The 23,213-nt window shown below is 42.4% G+C and overlaps 1 protein-coding gene across 1 annotated transcript in view; it reads left to right on the top strand.

Annotated features, from left to right (window-relative positions):
• LOC124788135 (F-box only protein 32) overlaps window positions 1-23,213 on the top strand; it is a 542,142-nt gene that overhangs the window by 148,278 nt on the left and 370,651 nt on the right. Inside the window, exon 2 of the mRNA XM_047255273.1 lies at window positions 9,911-9,967. Coding sequence (XP_047111229.1) covers window positions 9,911-9,967 — 57 coding nt within the window. The remainder of the gene's footprint in view (window positions 1-9,910; window positions 9,968-23,213) is intronic.

The raw sequence follows: 23,213 nt of genomic DNA, 5'->3' as shown, positions 1-23,213 counted from the left end.
CCCTTGCTCAACTCCTTAGCGACACTTGCTTCACCCTCACCATTTCAAATGAAAATGCAGGTAGGTTAAAGTGCGAAAGCTATACATACTGTAAATCACTATTTGTGGACTCTGTAGTTCACAATTGACCGAAATTGGAAGACTTCGGGCTGCCAGTACTTTGTTGCTGTAATGAAGCAATGTCTGGTTTGTTGCGTGAACTACCCACAACTTGGAGAAGGCATTTTCAGGACTTTGTTTTTATTAAAATGAAACTCCTCCAGCTGTGCTTAAGATTTCATATTTATTTGGCTGCTAGGTTCGACGTTGCGTCAACGCAATCTTCAGGCCCGTACACTTTGATATCAATTGTGTGTCGCTGAGTACTAGAAGTCCGCGGTGAGACGAATACGTGCTCCACATTGATGGCGGCCATCCATGTGGAGCACGTATGGAGGAGTTTCATTTTAATACAAATTATACCAGTTGAAGCCCACCATCATCCAATTTAAATATGGATGTAGGAATATTTTCAGGATACATTTATGAGTACGTGATATGTATGTCCCAAATGTACTTTAATGTGTGCGTGGTACAAAATATGTGCGTGATAGGTAAACTATCCGTGGAAGATACTATTCTTACATTTGTTTAACAGTCTGTAATCTCCACTACATCGTGTCACACATTAATGTCAGTATACGAAAAAAAGTATATCTTGTAACCATTAGAGCCAAAGGTGGAAAAATGGGCCCCTGCTGGTATTTTGGGCCCCCTACGTATTTGGAAGTACAGGCCACCAATTCTAGTGGAGAGCACATGAACTACTAGAACTAATTGCTAAACTTCACTGTAGAGTGTGCAGACGTAGTAGCTGTCATGGTTTGTGAGTAGTTGTGCTGTGAATTTTTTCGCTGTCATCAAAAGTTTGAAAGGTTAGTGTTTATTTGAATAAAACTCAAATTTCTAACATGTTATTACTAAAACTAAGGTAAGGCACGTATTTGGCTTGTTGATTTTATGGGACCATTTACAAATATTGCTACTCTATGTTTCAGATGCCTCGAAGGCATCATTTACCTTAAAAAAAATCGAAACGGCAATCGTGGGACAAAGCAAATATGTCAAATGCTATTGTAGCTATTAGAGAGAAAAAAATGTGGTTGAAAAAGCGGTTAAAGTGTATTCTGTCCTTCGTTCTACGCTCCAAAGGCTTTCACGAATCGATAAACCGGTCGAAGAAATAGTTAATATTAAACTGGGCCGTCCGCCGGTTTTACCACAGGGACTTGAGGACGAACTGGTTAAATATCTTCTCATTATGGCATCCAAATTCTACAGCCTTACCAGAAATGACGTCAGGCGCATGGCCTACCAGCTTTGCAGAAGAAATAAAATCCCTCATTCATTTGTAAAAGGCGAAGTTTCTGGTCGAACTTGGTTTGACCATTTTATGTCACGGCACAAAAATATTCTGTCTACTTTGAAGCCATCGGCAACTTCGATTTCACGTGCTAATGGGTTTAATAAACAAGCTGTCGACAATTTCTTCAGTTTACTTGAAGCTGCGTTCAGTAACTACAAATATCCTGCGGACAGCGTTTTTAATGTAGACGAGTCAAAAAAATGGCTCTTAGCACTATGGGACTTAACATCTGAGGTCATCAGTCCCCTAGAACTTAGAACTACTTAAACCTAACTAACTTAAGGACATCGCACACATCCATGCCCGAGGCAGGATTCGAACCTACGACCGTAGCGGTCGCGCGGTTCCAGACTGTAGCGCCTAGAACCGCTCGACCACCGCGGCCGGCAGACGAGTCAGGTCTTAGTGTCGTTCAAAGAAAAATTTCTCGTGTCATCGGCCTGAGGGGGAAAAAGGCAAGTTGGTGCATTATCTGCAGCTGAAAGAGGATCACTTGTAACGTGTAAAAAGATGCTTATGTGTGTGACTATTGTGAATAGACTAGACATGGGCTGTGAAAATCATCCCACCAGTAGACTAATTAACAATGTTCAGAGTGAATCTTTCTTTCATTATACACAAAAATTAAATAATTTTTCAAATTTTTGTTTCTTTTTATTTCAAACTACCTTGGGGCCCATATTACCATCACAAATTCTTGACGCAACAAAATGCAGACTATCAGGAAAAATGAAATTTTGTTTTAAATATTAAAAAGTTGAACCAAAACATGTAACTATTTGCAGGACATACTAGAGAAATGTTTCATGTTAATTTCAGGTGATTATACTAAAAATAAAAGGTGTTATGTAAAAAAAACAAAGTGGGGGCCCATTTATCCACCTTTACCTCTACTATAGTGTTACGAAGTAGTGATAATAGTGATGATCTTTTAAAAATAATTAAGTTTATGACAAACACATTTGAACCCTTTCGTTTTTATCCCACATAAAATTTAACTTTACCTTCACGTCGTATTTGTTGGGAACCACTGGCTTAGAGACATTGCCCGACAACCGTCCCAAGACTCTATTGTATGTCTGAACAGCTATCGGACAGGTTGTGCATCCGTACCTACTTTGAGGGTGCAGTGAAAGCAGTGCTTAGGAGATGTAAAGGCGTTTGTCGAAGGCAAACAAGATAAATGAACACGTACATAGGACACTGGACGTACATGCTTTACGGACGAGATGCAACTTGCCTTCTAGAAATAACTTTCTTGGATGTTGTTCGTGCTATTCCTACTGTTGCAATTGTCACTGGTTCGCAACAGTTAAGAAACTTATTGCAAAATAATTTGTGATATGATAGGAGCGGGAGGGGAGTGGTAAGATGCGAAGCCACTTCACCAACATACCTTAAAAACAGATTTATTGCTAGCCTCTTCAAAACTTTTAAACACTAACACAGGACACTGATAACCAGCATTAAAGAACGTTATTAACTTTACAACTCCAATTGATGACAGTAAAATAATAGTGACAATAAACAATATGTACAAAAGAATTCCAAGAATATAAAGCATTTACTAATATGAGAATTATCATTTGGCGTTACACCTCAAAACCTATTTAATTTTAACCTTTTAATTTAGCCGTCTGTAAATTAAGCCAATAGATGATTGCTCCCTCTCAAACCAAGTTAAAAATCAACAATTTCAGTGACGTGCAGACACAGTAAGAAATAATTATTTGACCAATGCCGGCAAGAGCACTTTATGAAACAATTCCGTATCAACAGCAAAGTCACCAGCTAGTTCACAAATACCTTCTCGGTTTACGAGAAGCAACAGGCTCAGCCCACTTAACCGTACTAGAATTATAAGTAATTCAGTGATCGTCCGTCCAGCTGATCTTTACGTAATGGTAATGCTTAAGTGAAAGGAACCCTCTTTAAACACAAAATATCTCAAGTACAATAAAACAACAACAGCAGCACGTTAGTTCTATAAATATGCACAGCGTGCTAAAACACAGCCAGCTGAAGTTCAAACATTTCATAATGGGCGAAAGAAATTTTAACAGTACAACATGGGCAGATAACTAATATCAAATCACTTACGTCAACCAGTTGTTTCACAACATATACACTCCGTAGTGCAATACGGTCACAGAATAGCATATAATATCGTAATTGTACTCGTACTTCTACTGTAACCAGGCTGTAGGAGACACTAATGCTTTAAAAAGCCTTTTAGCTACCAAACCAACAAACGGCTGCCGCTATTTGTGAAAACCAGTGAAACTGGCCCATCCGACTCGAGTATACTTCTCTCGTCGAACTCTTACTCAGCGATCACGCCGGCTCCGCACTTTCACAGCGGACAACGCGCCCCCTCACTTCACCGCCGTCTCGTTCGACCACTCAATCTGCCAGCAGCCGCGTGACCCGCCACCTCGCGGAGCATTCTCGCACCACCGCGGAACCAAATTTGAAGGACTCGAGAGCGACCGACAAGCGCTTAAATAGTCTCAGACCAGCGTCTCTGATCGGAAGACTAAACCACGGTCGACCAGGGCACTACTTTGGCCGCGATGCCAGCTCAGTTTGAATTACCAGAAAAAGAACGTGAACTTGCAGAACTTTAGGAAAGAGATTCTCCTAATGGGGTACTCGACTTCGAGATAGCGAAGAAAACGCTTCTCTTGAAATTACACACTATGACATAAAGGGTTAGTCACATGTCGTTAAGCGACGATAAATTAATTCATTGCTGTTGTACTATCCTAAATTTCCTTCGTGGAGGACTAGGGTTTGTGAAGTCTGCAGTATGAGCTTGTTAATTTGCCCGTTGCTGGAATGTGGTGCGAAAGGCCAGATGCAAACTTTACGCCACGGGTGGTCGAGGAGTTGATTTTCGGGAGGTTCCCCCGAATTACCACAAGGATAGTAGAGCAATGAGAGAAGACCTCCGCAGGTAATTGTGCTTCGATGCTGGGATACCACAAAGTGTCTTTTCAGGCCTGTCCAAACTACGAGTGACCCTGGGGGGAGGGAGGGGGGGGGGAGAGAACCAGAAACGTCCACAGTGTTTCCTAGAAGCATCTGCAGATAATGAGCAACAGCATGAGAAACGAGCTGCGTGTGAGCTCATCCAGCGCCAACATCTAGTCGGTTTACGGAGATACTCTCACAGCAGGCGCTTTTGGAGAAAATTCTCCGGACTTCCCCCGCGTTATAGAAGGCGCGGAGTAATTCCCGGTTGTCAGTGTTGCAAAACTAACGGTTCCTCCCCTCCAACTAGTAGCGTTCAAGAGTGAGATGGAAGACAGATTGGAGGACACACTTGGTTTTCACCGCATTTCCTTGTTGTGTAGCAATCTTCCACATAGCATTCAGGTTCCTTCAACATTTATACAATATTTTGAAAACAGACAGAAATTTTGTCCCACTACTGATTACTGTGTTTCTGTTTGTAATTCGATGCTTAGTAAGTTTTATTCTTGACATAGTGAATTGTCACCGTAGTTTATCTGTCTGTGAATCATTTTTAAGGATCAATAAATTAAAGGTTAATTTTAACAAATATTACCATTTTCGGTCCTGTGATTCTCTCATGAGGCACCCCTTTCCTTCTTAACAAATGTAAGTCGTTCTATACGACTGCATTGTGGTCTCGCTGTATCGACATTTCGCACCTGCATCTGCACTTAGCAGCGTGAGTGGTTATCATTGCAAAAGTCAGTCTGTGAGGTTGAAAGCTACAAGGTATAGAACAGCTTGTAGAATTGTTTTGAGTTCGCAAGTGTGGCAGACAGCTTGCCCTCACTGTCTCACTGTTGACTCACGAAGCACAGCGAACAATACGTATAAGCGTCACGTTACAACACTTCACTTTGAGATGCAAGAATAGAAACCTTAACCCTCGCAATGCCAAACTATTTTCAGTAACTTGTATTACCTGGGGGGGGGGGGGTTCTTTGTGTCCGCCATAAAAAAATTAAAAATTAAATAAAATTCATCACTTGCTCTTCAGTTACATTAATAACGTACTTTTGAAATATCTATTGATGCATAATCAGGATCCAGAACCTGAATATTTCTTTTAAAACTGTTTTCAAAAATGCAAAAAAAATAAAATTGTTGAAATGGCTCTGAGCACTATGGGACTTAACATCTTAGGTCAGCAGTCCCCTAGAACATAGAACTACTTAAACCTAACTAACCTAAGGACATCACACACATCCATGCCCGAGGCAGGATTCGAACCTGCAACCGTAGCAGTCCCGCGGTTTCGGACTGAAGCGCCTAGAACCGCACGGTCACCGCGGCCGGCTCAAAAATGCATTTTATAACTTTCACTTACTTCGTCCAGTACTAATATCACTGAAAGCAAATTTTCTAGAATGTAAGTCTCGTCTTTCAGTTCTTGAGGTATATGTTTCCTATTAGTTCCCACGAAAGTTAACTTGTGATTTCGCCCCGAATTATGTATGGGAACCACAACTTCAGCGGAATTTGATTGTTTTGTACCATCATTTCTTTTTCCAGCGTAAGGCTCCATGCTGATAATAAATCTGGTTTTAGCGTCTGTGAGCATGTGTATAACGTATTTACCAGGTTTTTCCTTCATGGGCGCCTTGAAAGGACACCTGCACAGAACAATAACGACAACATTTCATCAATAACCGTGTGCTTCCGAACAGAATAATATTTAGGCAGTAATTCATTCATTTTATCGAAACCTTCTCGTACTGCAGCAAACTTATCACGTTTCGTGCGATCGCTTGGCGGCTCTCTGGTCATCAAATCTTACTGTTTTACTAAGCTGCTAGAATTTGGTTCGGTTCATGTTAGCAGTATAAACAAACCTTCCTGAAGTGTAGGACCATAAATCTGTAACAGATGACTTACTGTAATTTTCCTTCCCCATAACAACATGTAGCCCTATGTATGCCATGAATTCAAGTCTGCCTGCCTCGGGTATTTTCTTCCTCAATGCCTCTTCATTGGTATGCTTTATTGTGATGTTGACAAATGCTGGAGACCAAAGCTTTTCAGATGATGCTCTTATTGTTCCTACTTTACCATCGTCTCTTTTTGCCTTCTCTTTCTGTCACTATGTTTTGTGCTACTCTTCTTCTAATGTGAGGAGGCTTGGAGCTATAAATTTTTCCAGTATTTGCCACTAATCTCGCAAGCTGCGTCGTCATCAGTTTCAGATGCCTGGAGTTATCTTCAGCGTCTGTAGGTACTCTATCGCTGTCCACATCCTCGCGCACGACATATTCCTCTTCAGATTCACTCACTACATCGTCAGTTTCATCAAATTCAATTTGAGAATCTGTAGATTCTTCCAAAATCTCTGATATTTCTCTGTCAGTAAATTGCTGTCGGTACATTTTCAATCACAGTTGTATAACACTGGAGAAGTGCCACTGAACAGGAAACAAAGAACCAACGGGGAAATGAATCATTGTTGAGACCATTGTTGCTGTCAACCCAGAGAAATATAATGTCCATGTGTTCTAAGGTCATGTAATGCTATTATTTGTGGAGTAAGACGACAGTTGTGTGAAGTCGCATCTACTACCAAGGACGGGGGGGGGGGGGGGGGAGACTTTATGACCACCTCCCTTAAAATTTCCGATTAAGTTTAAACGAAAAATGAAAACAATCATAGAATATGGAAGAAGAGCCGGCCGCGGTGGCAGAGCGGTTCTAGGCGCTTCAGTCTGTAACCGCGCGACTGCTACGGTCGCAGGTTCGAATCCTGCCTCGGGCATGGATGTGTGTGACGTCCTTAGGTTGGTTAGGTTTAAGTAGTTATAAGTTCTAGGGGACTGATGACCTCAGATGTTAAGTCCCATAGTGCTCAGAGCCATTTGAACCATTTTTACGCAACCACGATTAAAATTCTGGTAACGACCCTGAGAACCTCGTTATATGATTATTTTATTTAAATGGCAGCTGCAATGGTGGTTTGCAAAATATTTTTAGCCGTTGTCCAGTACACTTTTGTTCCTCAAAGAGAGAGAGAGAGAGAGAGAGAGAGAGAGAGAGAGTGTTTGTGTGTGTGTGTGTGTGTGTGTGTGTGTGTGTGTGTGTGTGTGTGTGTGTGTGTGTGAGACACCCTGGCATTGCCAGACCCTTTTGTTAACCACTTGTGTATCATTTGCTTCTCAACTCGATCGTGGTTGAGCGCCGACAGCAGCTTGGGGGCGGGGTTTCAGAGTTGTTAACAGTGAATGGCTCTTGCGAATCGTGTATGCTAATCCTGCCGCATCACTGAACATTGGTAATGGAAATATAAGTTACGAAAACCTATCTGTAAATAAAGTTCAGAGGAAAAAAAATAACTGTTCGGTGGATCTTCTCCTATAAACAGATTATAAAGCTGCGGAACTGACAAGCATCCACCAAATGGCAAATGGAAATGCATAAAGAGTCAAGTTATAAGGGGCGAGCAAAAAAATTTCCGTTCGAAAGCCTTTACAGTCCGAAATCGGAATTCTAATCAGGCAAAATCGCCGTGAGCATAGAGGCATCTCACCGACGGACCAAGTTGAAGATACCCGTTAGGTAAAACACCGCATCCTGCTTCATGAAGGGGTCAGTAACTACCTGCTGCACATCCTCGTCCGACAGGAAACGTCAACCCTTCAAGGCCTGTTTAATGGACCAAACGCTTGATAATCGTGTGGGGACTATAGGGCGGGTGCTGAGTTGGCGAAACTTCTCAGTTACGACATTTGTTATATGGGGACGTGCGTTATGGAGCAGCACCACGCAACTTGGCACACCATTCCACAACAGATGTTTTCGACAGACATGCTGTCCCATACACATTCTTATTTCTCCGTTGGATGTCAGCTGGTGTTTGTCCTTCGGCAGCCAAGAAAAGAAAATCGACACGTTCGCATTGTTCGGACGCATTTGGCAATAACGTCGCCATGGTCCACGTTTCCGAATTTTACCGCACGTTCGTCAGAAAGACACTAATGCCACACTGATCCCTTGTCTACATATCGGTGCTTATATACCACCATCTGTGTCGCTCTACGTTGCATATACGTTGCAGCAACACCATCAAACGGAAACTTTTTGATCGCCTCTCATAAGAGATGGGAAAAGTATAAGCGTTCAAAAAGAAACGAGCTAGAGGCATAATTACAGAAACCAGTACCTGTATGCTAGAAGTATTGACCCTGGCTGTTGAGACGCTGGTCCCACTGTGACACAGGGCTGTGAATGGCTGTCTCATAAAATACCGGGGCTGCGATGTTAACCAGTTTCGCATGTACAGCTGGACGTCGTCGTCCGAGGTGAATCGTTTGCCCCTCGGAGCCTTTTTAAGGGACCCTCTTCTGACTCACTTCCTGCAACACGGAACAGTGAATGCCCAGCTTTACTCGCAGACCTTGACCAGCCTTCGCCAAGCGATCAAATGAAAACAACCAGGCAGTCTCACCCGTGGGGTCTTTTGCTCTACGACAATGCAAAGCCTCATACAGCCAACGCAGTCGCGGCACTCCTGCAGAAATTCAAATGGGAGGTTCTCGGCCACCCTCTATACAGTCCGGACCTCTCCCTATGATTACACCATTTTTGGTCCCCTTAAAAAGATTGAGGGGCAAACGATTCACCTCTAACGACGACGTCCAGCTGTACGTGCGGAACTGATTAACATCGCAGCCCCGGGAATTTTATGAGGCAGCCATTCACCACCTTCTGTCACAGTGGGACAAGTGTCTCAACAGCCAGGGTCAATACGTCTAACATACAGGTACTGGTTTCTGTAATTACGACTCCGGCTCGTTTCTTTTTGAACGCCATTTACATGTACCCAATGTGAATCCCATAAGACGTAATAAGCCTTTTAATTGGGTCAAATGGCTCTGAGCACTATGGGACTTAACAGCTATGGTCATCAGTCCCCTAGAACTTAGAACTACTTAAACATAACTAACCTAAGGACATCACACAACACCCAGTCGTCACGAGGCAGAGAAAATCACTGACCCTTTTAATTCATGGGCAGTTTAAGATATAAAAACCAGACATTCGGCAAAAGATATTACGCAAAAGAAGCACGTAATTTTGTTGTATGTTTAATTCTCTTACATTTTGAATCAGCAAAAATATTGAATGAAGTACAGTTTTTTAAAAATGGAGCAATGCCCTTTTTAACAGCATTCAGAAACTCCTGAAGAAAGAGTGCAGAGATGAAATACTTGTTTAAAGGAGCATATTGACTGCTTTAGTACTAAATAAACCACACAGAAAAATAACCAGTTTTCTGATGGACAACGTAACAGCACTGTAACTGCAAGTCAAAAGCGTACAATATCATACGTTCCTTTCGCTGATGCGCTCGTTATCGGTATTGCAAATGGAAAATCTTAGAATGTTTAGGGAACTGCTGTGTTTTGCCCACAACCCAGCGTTTGAACGTAACTGCGGATACTGCCAGTAACACTGTCGCAATAAAACTTATGTCTGAGAGCGTGGTTTCATTTGTTCCAGATGCGGCACCACGGCCCTCGGAACGTTCAGCGCAGACCTGAGCTTCTCCAACAGGTGGTAAGTCAGCTTGCGCGCGACACCGTGAATCAGGAACCAGGGAAACGCTCTTGTCTCGGATGAGACGTCATTTGAAACATTCTCAGTGATCAGATCGTGTTATAAACGTCTGGTGGTATGCATGTGTGGTTTTAAGAAATTATCCGCCATCGCAACCGAGGCAGCTAACGCACACTTGGGCGTTGGTTTTGGCGTTCGACTCTGATCCAAATCCTGGTGGTGGAAGTAGTTTTCACTGCTAACATTTGACCGGGAAGGGGAAGAGAAAAAATATTGTAAAGATTTCTGATCACTAGACCTCGAACAAATGACCAGGGTTAAATTCCGAAACTCTCCACAATGTCTGAAGGAATACTGGCTTGTGGACTTGTGACACTGCTGAAGGCGGTACGTCCGATGGACGGAGATATTGAGCATTGCGGCCCCCTTCGCCCTACTAGTAAGGAGTAGCACCAGGTTTTAAAATATTTTCATTGTATCACTACTACCACGACCATTAACAGCATGATAATCACGTATGTATTGAGTGTAGAGTCATGATGCATGTGGAACTGAATTTTGTTGTTTACGATTATCATGATTATCATAAACGACACTTATTAATAACATACACTAACAGAAGTCTCACATAAGACAATACTCTTACCACTGGGTGCGAATTAAGAAACCTCTAGGGCAGTGGTTCCCAACAGGTGGTCCGCGGACCCCCGGGGTTCCGCGAGCTATGCCAGAAGGGTCCGCAAGATGCTATTAGAATAAAAAAATATATTAAATATATTTCGTATGATAGATTTTTTTTGGCCGCTTCCTGCATGAGCAGAGATTTATCGAACGCTGTCTTCTGCGTCTAGCGTCTTCCTAGAGCCAACGACACTAGCACACTCTAGCGCAAAACTAGAATTACATAGAGGCAAGTAGTTCTGCTGTATGCCTTAGACTGCACGCGCTGCCTCTTTGCAGCTGACAACTGACAGTCACTTTACACAGAAACTCGCATTTCAGACGACAATCCGCCATTATTATTTTAAGGAGTTTGTTATACTAAACACCCAGATTTGAAGACAAAGATTTTGAGCAATAATCAAAAATTTAACAATAACAATGATAGCTAAATTGAAAAAGTTTTAAGCTCAATAATTTTTCAGTATGAATGTCAATGTTTTTTCTAAGTACCAAAAATAGAAAACGTATAAAAAGACTCAATTTGGCTTTATTAGGTACTCGATACTGTGATATGACGAGGTACCAATCATGCTCGATGAGGGGGTTCTCGAGAAAATTTTGTTGGGAACCACTGCTCTAGGGAATGTATGAATCAATAATACCAAATTGCATTTACTTATACAAGGTGGTCGGAAACAGTCTGAAAAGCTTGTAAGAATGTTGAAGGAGGTAGATTTGAGAAATAATTGTAAAGAAAAATACTAAATACGTTACGCCGAGTTATTTACCATTGAAGTTAGCCAATCAGGTCGTCTCGCACGCAAATTCAAGCAGCCTGCCAGAGACAGAGTCACCAAATTTGTTCTCCTCAAGCCGATCCAACGTAGCTTTTGCTCACATAGTTTCAGTTTATCACTTTAAAAAAAGACACAGTGTAACTGTTAATGAGCATCTGAGCAAGCTGTCATTCATGGACTCACAGACGTCTGTGCATTACCGGATTTTAGCGCGTGCAACGACCTGATTGGCTAACTTCAATGCTAAATAACTTGAAACGGCGCAACTTACCGGATGTTTTTCTTAATTGTTATTTCTTAGCACTTCTTCCTCTGCAACACACAAGTTTTTCAAGCTGTTTCTGACCACCTTGTATATGCTTTAGCTATATTATTATTATTTTGAGCTTTTCCTCATTACAGAGGCTTATCTCCAACATAATAATTTACTTGGAAATTACAATATAAACAATAAACGTTCTTAGACTATATTTTGAAAATATTCCTCCAGGTGTTTCGATCTTGCGTGTCCTCTTCCTCTGCGCCCATTCTCCTCACTGTGTGCTGTACATTTTGGAGCCAGCTGGTCATAGGTCGTCTTCTTCTTCTCCCCTCCGATTCCCACTCCAGTATCAATTTTGGTATTCTGGCTTTCTACATTCGTCGTACATGCCCATACCACTGTAATTTCTTCCTATCTATTACGTCATATATTCTTTCTTTTATTTCCATTCTCCTTCTTATTTCAGTTTCCCTTATCTTTTCTTTCCTGGAGATTCTTGCCGATCTTCCCCAGAAGTCCATCTCTGGAGCTTGTAATTTTTTAATGTGCTTCATTTTGACTGTCCAGGTCTCTGTTCCATACAGAACCACACTCTCTAATATGGATTTGTATATTAATTTTTTAGTTCTGCTCATTACATTCCTGCTCCATAAGACTGAGTTAAGCATGTCAATGACCCTCCTTCCGCTACTAATTCTTTTATTGATTTCTGACTCTGATTTTCCCTCGATTTCTAAAATGGATCCCAAATAACAGAAAGTGTTTATCTTTTTGATTTTCTTTCCTTCAATGCATAGCTCATCTGAATCATTAGTCAAGTATTTTGTTTTTTGGTAATTAATCTTCAAACCCCAAGTTTTGTATGCTACTGCTAGTTGATTGCACATATAGTTAGCATCCTCCCCATCTTGTGCTACGACTACTTGATCATCAGCAAACAATAAATGATGTAGGTAAACTCCATCTCTTATTTCTAATCCCATACTGTTATATTTATGAGACCATGTTCTAAGGCTAATATCTATATATATTTTAAATAATGAGGGTGACATGGGACAGCCCTGTAAAAGGCCTTTGCTTGTTCTAAATTTCTGTGAAACTTTATTACCAACTTTCACTTGGCAAATGTTATCTTTATACATCTGTTGTATTATTTTAATCAAGGAAGGGTTTATGTTTGCCATATGTAGTGCTCTCCACAGTAATTTTCTTGGAACAGTATTATACGCTTTTTCTAGATCTATGAAAAATAATCCTATATTTTTGATTTTTCCCTATGTTTCTCGAAAATCTGTCGTAATGTGAAAATATGGTCTACACATGATCTGCCAGCCGTGAATCCACATTGTTCTTCTTGGATTCTAAAATTTTTTTCCACTTTGTTTTTAATTACTTTCACAAAAATTCTCATTAAGGTGTTTGTAACACAAATTCCTCGATAGTTTGAACAAATTTTGCGATCCCCTTTCTTAAATATTGTATTAATGTAACCTAGCTTCATCTCGTTGGGTACTGAATCTGCATGTATCATTTTGTTGAAGAGCTGTGTTATCAGTTTCACAATTTTGTCACCACCATATTTCAGACACTCCAGAGTGATATTGCCTGGTCCCAGTGATTTACCATTCTTTCCTGTTCTCAACACCTGAAATACTTCACTTTCTATAATCTGGATCTCATCTTCATGACCTTTTCCTTCCAGTGTTCCTTCTTCTAGATATTCTTCTCTGTCCTCATTTAATAATTTTTGGAAATACTCTTCGCATTCCTTTTGTGTTATCAGTTGGAGATTAGTTTTGCTTTTTGTATCCTGTCGAAGTCCTTTTAATACTGACCATGCTTCTTTTGCTCTCCCAAATCCTAATTTGCTATTCACCTTGGCACATGTTCTTTGCCATCCCTCGTTTTTGCCATCCCTCGTTTTTTCATCACTTCATTCTTTTTTTCCTTGTATATTGATCTTGTTTCTTCTGATTCATCATTCAACCACTGAAGGAACGCATTTCGTTTTTCTCTAACGAGGACCTCTAGTTCCTCTGACCAGCACTCTGCTGTACGGTTGTGGTTGCTATCTTTTTTACCCAACACCTCTGTTGCTATGATTTTCACATTAGTTTTTATATAGTCATATATTTCCTCTGTACTTCCTTCAAATGATTCAACCAGTTTCCTTTCCATCCTGGCCGCAAAGAGTGTTCTGATACTTTCGACTTTTAGGCTGTCAATATAAAAAAGGTAAATTTTCATCTTTCTCAGTCTGGTTCGTTTGATACGTGTTACTTGTATCTTTACTTGCATTCTTCCACGGCCAGAAAGACTTCATTTTTGCTAGATAGTGGTCTGATCCACACTGGGCTCCTCTATAAGATCTGACGTCTACTGCCTTGAAACTGCTTGTTTGCCTAATGATAATATAATCTATTATAGAACGGTTCTTTAGTGTTCTGTTTCCAAGTATATTTATGAATGTCCTTATGTTTGAAAAATGTGTTGGTAATTTTTAGATCAAATTGTTCACAAATTGCAATCAGTCGTTCCCCATTGTCATTATATTCGTCCTCTACATGTTTTCCTACTATTCTACAGGATTCTCTAATTCCTACCCTTCCATTCAGATCTCCCATGATAATCAGCTCCTTTGTTCTTGGGATTTTTTCAATAGTCTTCCTGAGGGTGGCCCAGAATGAATCTTTCTCCTTATCTTTTGTGTCGTTTGTGGGTGCATATACGCCAATAATCACAACTTCCCTAGCAAATAATGTCATTTCAGTTATAATACGTTGATTGATGAATGTCCAATTTGTGATTCTTTCTTTCCATGATTTCTTTATCATAATGGAGACGTCTGCTTTGGCTATTACTGCTTTTGATACCCCTCTCCAGATATGTACATAATTATCCAGTTCTTCTCGTCGTTGGCCTTTCTTCTTTGTTTCAGAGAGTACGACAACATCCATGTTGAACATGTCAAGTTCTGCAGGTAGTAAATTTCTTTTAGTGGAAATACCTTGCACATTCCAGCATCCAAACATCATTTTCCGTTTCTCATCGCCAGTTCGTCGTCCAAAGTTCCAATTTTTCCGAGGTATATTATTAGGTTTTTTAGCATTTTTAGGTTTTTACGTGAGTGAGGAGCTGGCCCACTGCACAACCCCCAACCCTGAGGACCAGGTAATTTTTACTCAAGGTTTTCTTCCTTTAGCCTTTGATAAGCCAATATCATACTACAAGGCAGCAGTTGCTAGTTTTGGTCCACCCCGGGTATTTTATTTCCCCGGTACCCACCATATCTGGTGAGCATTCCCCTATCCGCCACCTGGGGAGGCGCCCGATCGGAGACCAGCAAACTCCACACGGGATGCTTTAGCTAATTTTTCATTTTATTTTAAAGAGGTATCACACGGAGTTAATTGCAGAACGACTTATGAACAGTGATCCCTGAACCATTTATTTCGATAACAACATTGCTGTAGCTACATGTGCTAACGTTTTAAATATTCTGTTACAGTCTTAATTACATTAGTGAATGAGTATGAGGTGTGAAAACATCAATATGAGATGGTGCGCTATGCGTCAAAGATAACAGCGATACAGCTACGATAATGGATCCCTGCCTCGATTCCGGAAACTTTCGAGGTTCACGTTCCAATTTCTTTACTTTCCTCCACTTAGTCTCCTGGTGTTTTATCGTTCAACAGTCATTATTCTCAGAACACTTTATCTAGACGACCCTTGACGGTCAATGAGCTTCCTTATTGCTGACGTAAACGGGCGAGTCGCAGGGCAACAGTTGTTATCGAACTTCAGTCGCTGCCTCCAAATGAAAATCTTCGTTAGTAGCCGAGAACTCGTTATTGGGTAATTATCCGGTCGAGCCCTTGTAATTAGTTCCTCTAATGGCCCTCTAAATCCTCCCTCAGCAATTAGTGCCATAGCGACCCTCTTCTAAACGCCGGTCGATAAACGTGACTCCCGAATACCAGCGAAAGCCCTCACAATGTGCTTTAACTGATCTTTATACAGTAGGTCACAGTAGCAACAGAAAAGCTATTGTTTACCCCTGCACTTGAAGGTGGACGCAGACTGTCACGAGGAAGTCTACTTAACAAGTTTCGAGAACGAGCTTTAAATGATGAATCTAGGAATATACTACAGCCCCTCACATATTGCTCTCTTAGGGATCGCGAGGTCAAGATTAGATTATTTACAGAGCGCACAGAAGTGCAGAAGCGTTTAAGCAGTTATTCTTCCCGCGCTTTATACGTAAATGGGACGGGAGGAAGCCCTACTAACTGGTACAGTGGGGAATGCCCACTGACGTACTCTTCAATGGTTTCCAGAGTATGGAGGTAGATACTCATAACCTGCAGTGGTATTGGGTGCGTGACAGAATTTTGAATTCCAAAATTTTTGTTCTCTGATTCTCAAGTTTCTTTCACAGAGATCATGTCAGGAAAAAGTTCTTCTTCATCATAAATTTATTTGTCCTTATCACAGTACGAAGAAGCAGACAGTCCCATTCTACTAGCACAAACTTCAGAACTTAAAACTCTCGTACGTAGATGTCAGGTAGCAAATATTTGAACACCACAGGTATACATTTTTTAAAAAAGGGAAATAAAGCAAGATGAGTAGGAAGGACAATTTACATTCACGTTTAGAAGCTAACTGATCCCCGAACGCCATAAGTTTTACAAACCGACGTTTTATTATGCTTAAAGATTTAAAACAAATAATAAAAATATTCTACAATGCAAATCAGTATTAACATTAATCACAAGCGGGTACCATAAGCCCCGCAAACATGACGCCGGCAGAGGTCGCCCTTCGGCCAAATAACACTGGAGCAACCTTAAAACAGCAATCAGTCTTAAACAGAAACAAGATACCGTTTACATTTTTACACATACAAAAATTTTACAGAAAATCAGTTCATCAAACGGGGTTAACGTTCGAGCGAACTTACGACTTTTATTCGATTTTGCCAAATGACCCAAAAATTTTAAAAAATGGGAACTTCCTTATTAAACTAATAAAAGTACTTAATTTACTTTAAGTCCACAAGCGACAACTGCACTACTAAACATGACCATACTTAAAAATTTCGCTTGTAACCGTAAGTACTGAATAATAGATCGGAAATTCATAGCTGAACATTGCAGTGCTTTTGCGTTAAGGCAGTTTACAACAACAAAGACAACGCCTCCTTAAGAAATGCAGTCAAATTACCAAACTCAGTTCTCGCTATTTAACCAACCGGCAGTACCGAATTCACTGAAAGTAGTGCATAGGCATCACCCAATCCTTCCCGTCATATAACAAGAAAGGATGCTCACCATAAAATCCAAGTTACGTAAGAACTCCTTGGTTTTGGTTCCCACATAACTTTCCATCCACCGAGGAACAAGGTGGAAAGTTATAACAGAGGATCAGCACCTCATTCTGTGCCGCGGCGGTCTTGTGGTTCCGACAGCACAGGCCAACACGTTACCTAGCCACACCCACCTGATTGGAATCTAGTGTTTAATTCCAGCCTCCTCCCGAGCTCTGATGCACACTTCCAGCCAAGGCACAATTCTGCTTTACTGCGAACAGCCCAAAGATGACTCGACTGCCGACAATTCCCGCATCACCACACATGCTAGCAGAAAGATAAATGCTAAGAGACAGTCTCTTCTATCGTTCTTGAAGTCTTCGCGCAGCCCCTCGCGCCACCTAGCGGAGAGACAACACTTGCGACAGCGTTAGCCTCTCTGAAACAAAGAGAGATCTTCTCAGATCAACCATCTTCAGATTATATCTCCTAACTCAACTTAGCCCTTTCAGACCCTCTCGTTACAATTGTGTTCACTAACTTTTACTGTGTTTTAGCTTCAACGGAAGTATTTTTTCCCAGTGGAAATGGGAGGTACACATTTGCGAATATTCAGCCTTTTCATCATGCGCAAGTGCTGCCAACTGTTGGGCATCACTATAAAAATATCAGGAAGTTAGTGTAGCAGTGCGTAGGAGTTCGTGACTACCAGAATGCAGATGTGATGGGTTCGCTACTCCGCTGTATAACTGAATATTGTTATTGTTATTTTGCATGTTAATTATTGAATGATAATTTTACTATTTATTACAATAGAGAATATTTCGTAATTAGTTACTTTACTCCATAAAATTAAGCCAATTGAACAAAGGATGTTTTGAAAACGAGTTCATATTTTTGTATAAATCTTGTATCTAAAATCGTTAAAAAAATCATCTAGGAGCATTTGCGCATAAAGAAAAATTTTCCTTCATCCAGGAAAAATTCAGGTGTGAAAGGGCTAAGTCACAAATCACTTAGAGAGTTGGAATCAATAAGGGTGCACTACAAACATCAAATTGATAAGGCGCTCAGTGTGTGCCCAGTGCATTACTAATGTGATACACAACCTCCACAAGTGTGTTTACTATCTTCGCTTTTTGTGGCGAGGGCGGGGAGGGGGGGGGGGGGGGCGGCGTTGGAGAGTCGCTCACGTTAGTTCCGCGGTGAATGACGAAATTCGTAAGTATTCACGACGATGTGTCCTGGTTGTCTTTGAACTGACACTGAAATGATGCGTCAGTGTATCTGCCGAGGCAGGGTGCGAGAACAGTACGCGAAAATTTTTCTGTAGTCGGGAAAGTGGGTGAAAAATGACTTCTCCTGGCCGTCGCGGGCCCTCTTGTTGTCGGACCGAACGAGGTGCCACTGTAGGAGCACAAGGGACTCGCGTCTGGAACGGTGAGTTTTCGAGCCCCCGTCCAGATATCCAGATTTAAATTTTCCCTTCATTTACTTACACTGATTTCCTGAATGAATCCTTCCGAAAGATCGGCCGATTTCCTTCCCCAGTCAAAGTTTCGCCTGCAATAGCCAAGTCGCTGACGGAACTCCAGAATATTCCTCCTCCTTCCTTCCCCCTCCGTCCCTGATGTATCCATTTACGACAGCGACGCACGCAGAGACAAGGTTTGCAGACTGCACCACCTATGGCTCCCCATTCTGCTACCTGGTAACAGAGAAAAGAAGGAATCTCGTCGAACATAACCTCAGTGAATGTTCTATAACAAATCAGCAAACAGCGATACGAACAGGCCGGCACTGCAATTGCTGAGTAAAGTTGGTCGGGACGAGTGTGCGCTGCTCGTTAAGTTGGTCGGTCGGGTGGTGCGTGCGTATAGCGCTTTTGGTATAGCTATCGGTGCAGGCGTGAAACCCACCTCGCGCTATTCGTCCACGAGAATCAGAGGGCCATAGACACAGGTTCACAGGTAGATGCCGTGTTTCTTGACTTCCGCAAGGCGTTCGATACAGTTCCCCACAGTCGTTTAATTAACAAAGTAAGACCATATGGACTATCAGACCAATTGTGTGATTGGATTGAGGAGTTCCTAGATAACAGAACGCAGCATGTCATTCTCAATGGAGCGGAGTCTTCCGAAGTAAGAGTGATTTCAGGTGTGCCGCAGGGGAGTGTCATAGGACCGTTGCTATTCACAATATACATAAATGACCTGGTGGATGACATCGGAAGTTCACTGAGGCTTTTTGCAGATGATGCTGTAGTGTATCGAGAGGTTGTAACAATGGAAAATTGTACTGAAATGCAGGAGGATCTGCAGCGAATTGATGCATGGTGCAGGGAATGGCAATTGAATCTCAATGTAGACAAGTGTAATGTGCTGCGAATACATAGAAAGAAAGATCCCTTATCACTTAGCTACAATGTAGCAGGTCAGCAGCTGGAAGCAGTTAATTCCATAAATTATCTGGGAGTACGCATTGGGAGTGATTTAAAATGGAATGATCACATAAAGTTGATCGTCGGTAAAGCAGATGCCAGACAGATTCATTGGAAGAATCCTAAGGAAATGCAATCCGAAAACAAAGGAAGTAGGTTACAGTACGCTTGTTCGCCCACTGCTTGAATACTGCTCAACAGTGTGGGATCCGTACCAGATAGGGTTGATAGAAGAGATAGAGAAGATCCAACGGAGAGCAGCGCGCTTCGTTACAGGATCATTTAGTAATCGCGAAAGCGTTACGGAGATGATAGATAAACTCCACTGGAAGACTCTGCAAGAGAGACGCTTAGTAGCTCGGTACGGGCTTTTGTTGAAGTTTCTAGAACATACCTTCACTGAGGAGTCAAACAGTATATTGCTCCCTCCTACGTATATCTCACGAAGAGACCATGAGGATGAAATCAGAGAGATTAGAGCGCGCACAGAGGCATACCGACAATCTTTCTTTCCACGAACAATACGAGACTGGAATAGAAGGGAGAACCGATAGAGGTACTCAAGGTGCCCTCCGCCACAGACCGTCAGGTGACTTGCGGAGTATGGTTGTAGATGTTTAAGTAGGACGTTCATATTCACAGAAATATACATTAATATGTGCTGCAGAAATGATTATCATTCGATCCACGTCGACCTGCGGGTTAAAGGTCAACATCGATATCGCGGCGCAACACCATCTACCGGTAAAATGTGCCTGCGGCTCTGGTTGTCGTTATAAACCGAAGGTAATGGATCAGTGTGACTTGAGCAGACATGTCAAATGTCTCGCAGACGTATGCACGAACCGCATCGTCAAGTCATTGAATCTGAAAGAGGGCGCATTATCGGCATGAGAAAGTGTGATGCATCCAATCGGGAAATTGCTGCTCATGTGGGGTGAAATGTTTCAGCAGTGCAACGGTTGTCTGCAGAATGGTTCACGGAAAGCCATAGAACACGACGAGATGGGTCAGGTCGCACCACCCAGCCCCCTCTCCTCCCACTCCCCCCCCCCCCCCCCGAGAAGATCAGTACATCATCCGAATGGCATTGCAGAACAGATCTGCGCCCTCCTCGGATCTGTCGTAATAGTGGAACAGTGTAATGCACCATACACTGTCAGAGATGACAGTCCGTCGAAGTTTATTATGGCAAGGGTTAAGTGCGAGTCGGCCACTTCGCCTTCCATTGACGAATGTACAGAAACATGCTAGGCGGCATTGGTGTATGGAAAACGTGACTGGAGGCAGGAATGGCATCAGATAGTGTTTTCGGACGAATGATGAAAATGATGACCGCGTTTTGTTTCGCGGCAGACAGGAGGGGGCGGGTTCATAGTGACTGCATCCACAAAAGACATACAGCGCCGACTCAAAGCCTTACAGTGTGTGTGTGTGTGTGTGTGTGTGTGTGTGTGTGTGTGTGTGTGTGTGTGAGGGGGGGGGTTATTAGGTACAACCACAAATCACAGTTGGTGCGTGTCCAAGGCACTGTGTCCAGTGTGACCTACGTGAATGACATCTTGCGACCCGTACCCCAGACGTCATTTTGCAGCAAGACAATGCACGACCACATACTGCTGCACGAAAACGGATGTCAGCCTTTTCCCCTGTCCCATCAGATCACTGGACTTTTAGTCAATTGGAAATGTGTGGGATATGACGAAACGACGTGTGCAGCGCTTTGACCGAATGGCAACCACCACAGATGAACTTTCGAATTAGATGAATGCAGCATGGATGGCTAAACCACAGGGCGCCATTCGCGCCTTATTACGGCCTCTGATGGATCCTGCCCCTGCTAGGTGACAGGTCACATGCCGAACGGAGGTGACTGAAATGCCAATCGTTTCTGGAAAACATACTAATGTACATGTCCTGTGAATATGAACTTCCTATCTCTAGTCGCAGGTTGTACTTTTTTTTTCTTCAGAAACTGAGTTATAACAGAATCACCACACCACTGGCATAATAAACATCAGTAAGCAATCTTAATAATTCGTTTACAGCAAATGCCCACCTATCACAGTCCAAAAAAGATCCGTTATAGTCAAAATGGCTCTGAGCACTATGCGACTTAACTTCTGAGGTCATCAGTCGCCTAGAACTTAGAACTACTTAAACCCAACTAACCTAAGGACATCACACACATCCATGCCCGAGGCAGGATTCGAACCTGCGACCGTAGCGGTCGCGCGGTTCCAGACTGCAGCGCCTAGAACCGCACGGCCACTCCGGCCGGCCGTTAGTCACTTCAGGCATCAAAACTGACACAACCACCTTTCTCACTGGAACACAATTTTTTGAGGTAGTAATCTAGACATGAAATTCGACACATATTCTGCCAATATTGCAGTTGACAAGCTGAAATGGCTAAACATCCACAAAACATGCATAATAAAGTATTAGGTAACGTCAATTAATTATTATTATTTAAATTGTTCGAAATTTATGTTTTTCAGTGAGTAGCAATTACAGACCATAGACTCAGATATATTCATGCTGTTTTATGTTTCTCTTCGAGGTGCTACAAATTTTTCTTTCTTGTATTGAACTTAAAAATTTATCACAATCCGTGGTTTATGTGTGGCAACGTCACACATTTCGACTGAAGGAAACAAACTGATTTCACATCCGTCCACCATCGTCCGATGTGTTCATTGTGGTGTTGAGTCCGGTCGCATCGAGACTTCGAACGTACTGGTGTACTAATTTGAAAATATCGGCCGATGTAGGTAGTTGGCGGAATGCGCTGATGTCGGTATCACTGTAAACGCTGTCTTTTATGCTGAAAACAGCGCTGCAGGCAGAGGACACACCCCCAGCTCTACGTTGGAACACGTGACACCAGACGGCGCGGCCAGCATCAGATTTTTGTGAGTGCTCCCCAGATGATGTTATACCACGCTGCGGTCACCTCGCCAACGACGACTCTTGCCTGTCTCATGGAGTCGCAACGGATTACGGTGTCGGCCGAATTCTCAATTGCTGTTCACCGATCACTACGCCTGGGTTTAGTTCTATGTATTGGACCTCTGGGAGCAAGAGACTAGTGTTTAACGTCCCGTCGACAACGAGCTCATTATAGACGGAGCAAACGCTCGGATTAGAGAAGGGCGGAGAAGAATGTCGGTCGTGCCCTTTCAGATGAACCATCCCGGCATTTGCCTTAAACTGTTTAGGGGAATCACGGAAAATCTAAATCAGGATGGCCGGACTCGGGTTTGAACCGTCGTTCTCCGGAAATGCGAGTGTGATAACCACAGCGCCACCTCGCTCGGTATTGGACCTCTACTTCATGTAACTCTTCTTGGGCTTCTTGTTCAATAAACATTACGTGCACCACATCACAATTTCCCCCCCCCCCTCTCTCTCTCTCTCTCTCTCTCTCTCTCTCTCTCTCTCTCTCTCTTACACCCGCAGCACGTGGTCTAGTAGCTAGCGTTGCTGCCTGTGGATCACGGGATACCGGTTTCGATTTCCGGCCGGGTCGGTGTTTTTCTCCACCCTGGGACAGGGTGTTTGTGTTGTCCTCATCATTTCATCATGTTTCGCGAAAAGTGGCGAGACTGGACAGAGAAAAGATCGGGACTTTGTGCGGGCGCTGATAACCATCCAGATGAACGACCCACAAACCAAATATCATCATCATATGTTATGTGAAAAGCATAAGTCAGCAACAAAGTCAAGCAGTTACGTTTTAATTCGGGAGATTTCGATTGTAGAAAACT

Source organism: Schistocerca piceifrons, chromosome 3 (genome assembly GCF_021461385.2).
Source record: "Schistocerca piceifrons isolate TAMUIC-IGC-003096 chromosome 3, iqSchPice1.1, whole genome shotgun sequence".
Lineage (NCBI taxonomy): Eukaryota > Metazoa > Arthropoda > Insecta > Orthoptera > Acrididae > Schistocerca > Schistocerca piceifrons.
Note: the sequence above shows the minus strand (reverse complement) of the source record. Positions and strands in the feature narration are given on the sequence as shown.